This window comes from Carassius auratus, chromosome 13 (assembly GCF_003368295.1).
Source record: "Carassius auratus strain Wakin chromosome 13, ASM336829v1, whole genome shotgun sequence".
Classification (NCBI taxonomy): Eukaryota; Metazoa; Chordata; class Actinopteri; order Cypriniformes; family Cyprinidae; genus Carassius; species Carassius auratus.
The window spans coordinates 20,512,388-20,517,147 of record NC_039255.1 but is presented as its reverse complement, the minus strand read 5'-3'; the positions used below and the strand labels follow the sequence as shown (position 1 = coordinate 20,517,147).

General features: G+C 34.1%; 1 protein-coding gene across 1 annotated transcript in view; it reads right to left on the bottom strand.

Annotated features, from left to right (window-relative positions):
• Positions 1–318: 318 nt before the first annotated feature.
• The window catches only part of LOC113113004 (ribosomal protein S6 kinase alpha-2), a 42,081-nt gene continuing 37,639 nt past the window's right edge, over positions 319–4,760 (bottom strand). Inside the window, exons 19-21 of the mRNA XM_026279087.1 lie at positions 4,298–4,415; positions 3,218–3,355; positions 319–2,418 (exon numbers count right to left, since the gene is read on the bottom strand). Of these exons, the coding sequence (XP_026134872.1) occupies positions 2,293–2,418; positions 3,218–3,355; positions 4,298–4,415 (382 nt within the window). The 3' untranslated portion in view covers positions 319–2,292. The remainder of the gene's footprint in view (positions 2,419–3,217; positions 3,356–4,297; positions 4,416–4,760) is intronic.

Genomic DNA, 4,760 nt, shown 5'->3' with positions numbered 1-4,760 from the left:
GCCCCGCCCTTCATCTTATGACTGACTGCAATGGTTGGGCGGACTGTAATGAATGACCCCAAAACTAACCAATCATAGACAGCTTTTGAAGATTGACAGCCAATCGCGACGCACGAGGCGGACATTGCGTAAATGTAGGTGGAACGTGCTCGTGGCGCTGTTTCGTGGCGCTGTTTTTAAAGTGCCCGTCATTTATTATTATTATTATTATTATTATTATTATTATTATTATTATTATTATTATTATTATTATTATTATTTTATTTTATTTTTGCATGAGAACAATAAGAAATTAAATATGAATGCACTTTAAAACGTCCCTTCTAGGGACACTGTTATGAATAAGTGTATGCACTTATTTATTTAAACGACTACAAAGTTGCACACACTATATTGTACCATCAATTTCAAAAACTGGCATTCAGAATTCACACACAATAGTAATACTGTGACCAGTTCGATCAGGTTTTTACGTTGTTTATTTGTAAATTGTTGGTATACAAGCCAACACAGGACATAAAAGTATAATTTATTTTCTAGCAAGGGCAGATCCTGAAGCTATTGCTGTTTGGTATAGCCACCATCTGATGTACAGCATTAACTGTGTGGTTTAGCTAGTAGAAACACTAATGCATTGACAAACTTGTTTTGTGGTATTGTACAAAGAAAAAAAAAAAGAAAAAAAAAAGAAAAAGAAAAAATATCCTGCATTCTCAACAACAAAAAAAGCAAACCTTCACATAAAAATAAATAAAAATAAATAGGCCACACCAGCAAAAGATAAAGTGTTTGGCTAAAGGTCATCAAACAGCCCAGAATGTGTTCCTATGCTTATCAGAGCTTCATTTTGGAAAAAGTGTTGATCATATTCATACAAAAATACTGGACTGTCTTTTGGAGAGTCACTTTTTCATACAAAATTAAGGTCATTTTCATCTGTACTGCTATCAATAAACTTGCAGAGGCTGCTACAAATCGTGTAGCATGCAAACATAATTTCTGGATATCTTTAAATAAGTTTCAAAGAGCGGAGAGTGTTATGTGTGGAAAACACATTTCCTAATACACTGTCATGAATGCGTATAGACAAGTTGTGACTTTTAAACAAAAGAAGGATTTAACACTGGTCAACTCTAAAATAAACTAATAGAAGATTTAAACTATAACTATAGGTTTATAACAATTTATAATTAAATTAATAGATAATGACCTCGGTACATAAAGCGTATCGTGTTTTCAAGATCATTAAAGACTTTGCAATAAGATAGATACAGTTTGGAAATCTAGTTCAAACTGTATTTACACATTTTATTATTATTTAAATTTAAATTTAAATTTAAACGAAAATACATGTACATGATTCTATTCTTTAAAGTCTTTATTTTATTTCTTTATCATTATTCAATCGATCCAGTGTAAAGGTGTGGCACTTGTTTAGGTTTAGGTGTCAATGCATAAAGGTCACTTAAAAACAAACAGATACCGGATATCATTAATAAACACATAAATATTGAAATAATTTAACAGAAATATAAATAAACGTGCATATCAACAAAATTATTCATAAATAAATCAATCAATAATATAAAACCAATGTGGTGCAAATTTGCAAGATGAAAAAAATAGAATTAAACATAATTAAAAAACAGTTGTTTTCATTACATAAGACCAATGAAATCAGACAAAATTACTGGTAAACCAAAAAACACGAACAATGCTCTTTGTGCTTTCACTAGCATCTTAGAACCATTAGTTAGTCATAAAAATACATACTGTACATGGCATGCATGTTCAAAAGATGCTGGCACGTATCTTAAAGTGCAGCACTGTCACCATGATAGACCAAAGCATCTTCTACTCACTTCTACATGGCTCTAATGGAAGTGTCTGCAACTTTTATGAACGACTGGCTTTCCAACCGACTGCACACAGTTTGGGAACAATAACTGCAATCTTTGTTATGCACCATTAAAACGTATCACTTCATGATGCACACTCCAGAAATTCACAGGGGTGGCACACACACACACACACACACACGCACACACGTCCCGCTCTGAAAGAGCTGTTTTCGAGCCCTGACAGCCGTGATGTTTGCATCTGGCCCTCATCAGTCTCAGGACATCAGCAGATCATTTTGTTCACTCTTTGGAGATTGATCCGACACTCTGAGGTCAATCTAGTTTTCCCACTCTGCTCCGGATGTTTTGGCGTTCGCCTGGTACCTCGTCCGAAGCCTGTGAGCTCCGACATTTCTTAAAGCTGTAGAAGCTCATGTGTCTGGCTGGAGTGCTATAGACGAGTGGATGTGAGTCTTTTCATGCCTCTTCTCTGAGCCAGACAGGAGGAAAGCACTGGCTCCAGTTTTGGGGCCTGAGGTGACCGATTCAAAGCTGAGTATGTGGCAGCCATCGCCCCCTATGAAATGATAGGATTGATTAATAACTCCTAAATGATACATTATTATTAAACATATAAATGATTAAACATCTGAGCAGAAATAGCGTGGTCATTTAAAGTGACAGTTAAGTTAAGTTAGTACTGTTCAAAGGTTTGGGGTCATTAAGAAATTAATACTTTTCTTCAACAAGGGCACATACAATTGTTAAAAAGTAAACACTTTTTTTTTTTTTTTTTACATTATTACAAAAGATTACTATGTCAAATAAACTGTTTGTTGACGATTTATACTTTCTATGCATTGCAGAAAATTAAAAAAGTGTCATGTTTTTCTCAAAAAGATAAAGCAGCACAAATGTTCTTAATATTGTTAATGACTAAAATGTTTCTTCAGCATATTAAAATAATTTCTGAATGACATTGTTACACTGAAGATTGGAGAAATTATGCTGATAATTTAGCTTTACATCACAGGAATAAATTACATTCTAATATATATTTAAATAGAACATAGTTGTATTCAGTGGTAATAAAATTTTAAAACATTATCTGTATTTTTGATTAAATTATCCAGGTTATCTTAAGCAGTATATTTATGACTCCAGTAACATGACTTAAAATTATAAAGTTAAAAATGATAACGATCAACTAAATTGTTTAGCTGCTAAGTCAAAAGAAGAATTAACTTCAGTAGGTTTAAAGTGGAGTAGGTGCAGTTTTACAGGTAAACATGAGATGGCGATGTTGCACTTTGACAGTGGAGAGAGGATCTGGCAACCGCTGGAATGCAGCAGCAGGTGGATGACAGGAGCAGTACCTTCACCAGCTGCACGTCCTGTCGGATCAGCTGGCTCTGAGATAACTGATCGCAGTTCACTATCCAGGGATGTCTGAGAACAAGAGGTGCCGTCAGCCGCTGATGAGGGTCCACATGCAGCATTTTAGTTACAATGTCCTGTTAAAAGATGACAAAAAATGACTTCTTTTGAGGCTGAAATCATTTGGAACCAAACAATGATGTTTCTTCACAGCTGATGAAGCTCTCTGCATGGGTTTTACTGCCTTTGTATTGCCTGAATAATCTAATCTACACTGCTGCCTGTTACAGTGAACTGTAATATTGACACATACAGATACAGTAATACAGGTCAAAAATTATGTTTTAGAAAAAAAAGAAAAACCTTTCTGATCAAAAGACAACAACAACAACTTTAAATGTAGCAGTAAACAGTAATATTGTAAAATATTATTACAAATTGAAAGTGTTTTCTATTCTAATATAATTTAAAATGTAATTTATTTCTGTGATGGCAAACCTAAATCATCAGCATCAATAAATGTCATGTGAACCTCCAGAAATCAATCCAATGTGCTGATTTGGTGCCCAATTATTGCTTAAGAATAAATTACATTTTTAAATATATTAATATTGTAAACAGTTATTTAAAAATGTAACAATATTTCAAATCTTCAGTCAAATAAATGCAGCCTTGCTGAGCTTAAATAGGGAGAAAAAATGTAAGTTTGAAATTGTAAGTTTGAACAGTAGTGTACATAAATATAGAATTGAAAAGGATTAAAAATCTTTCTTACATTTATGCAATAAAATAAATGTGGAAAACATGCCTTTGTTATTTATATACTCGATATAACTCGATTTTACCCAATTTATTGTATTGAAAAGAAAAAAAACAATGTTAACAATCATATTGAATATTGTCAAAAGACAGACAATATATATATATATATATATATATATATATATATATATGTGTGTGTGTGTGTGTGTGTGTGTGTGTGTGTGTGTGTATATATATAAATATATATATATATATTTTTTGTCTATATATTGTCTTGGCCATGCCTAATTCCAACATGCAGAAAGCAGGTAGCTGACCTTGGCTGCGTCAGACACCGTGTCCCAGTTGCCTCCTGACAGGGCAAATTTCCCGCTGCCAATGCGAGCCAAGATCTCTTCTGGTGTGTCGTCAGGGCCGTTAGCGAAGGGCGTGAAACTGTGGGACAGAACAAGAGCGGAGTGTGTGAAAGAACTTGTGAATGTGTCCTTACAGAGATAAGGTGAGAAGAGAAAGAAAAGAAAGGCTTTTTATATAATACCCCCATTTCCACCCAGTTATTTTTAGTGTACACATATGGCTAGGTCAGAAGAGTGAGATGATTCTTTCTTCTTTTTTTCAAATGTTCTGATTACACAGAGGTTTAAAGCTCAATCCGTCGTCAGGAACATTAAATTGAGAGTGCTGCTTGGCTTCTGATAGCTCTGGCATTGTGTTCATTACAATTACTTTGCGACTTGACCCAGCTTACTTTAGTAATCCTCTCCACCCTGCTCTGGAAGT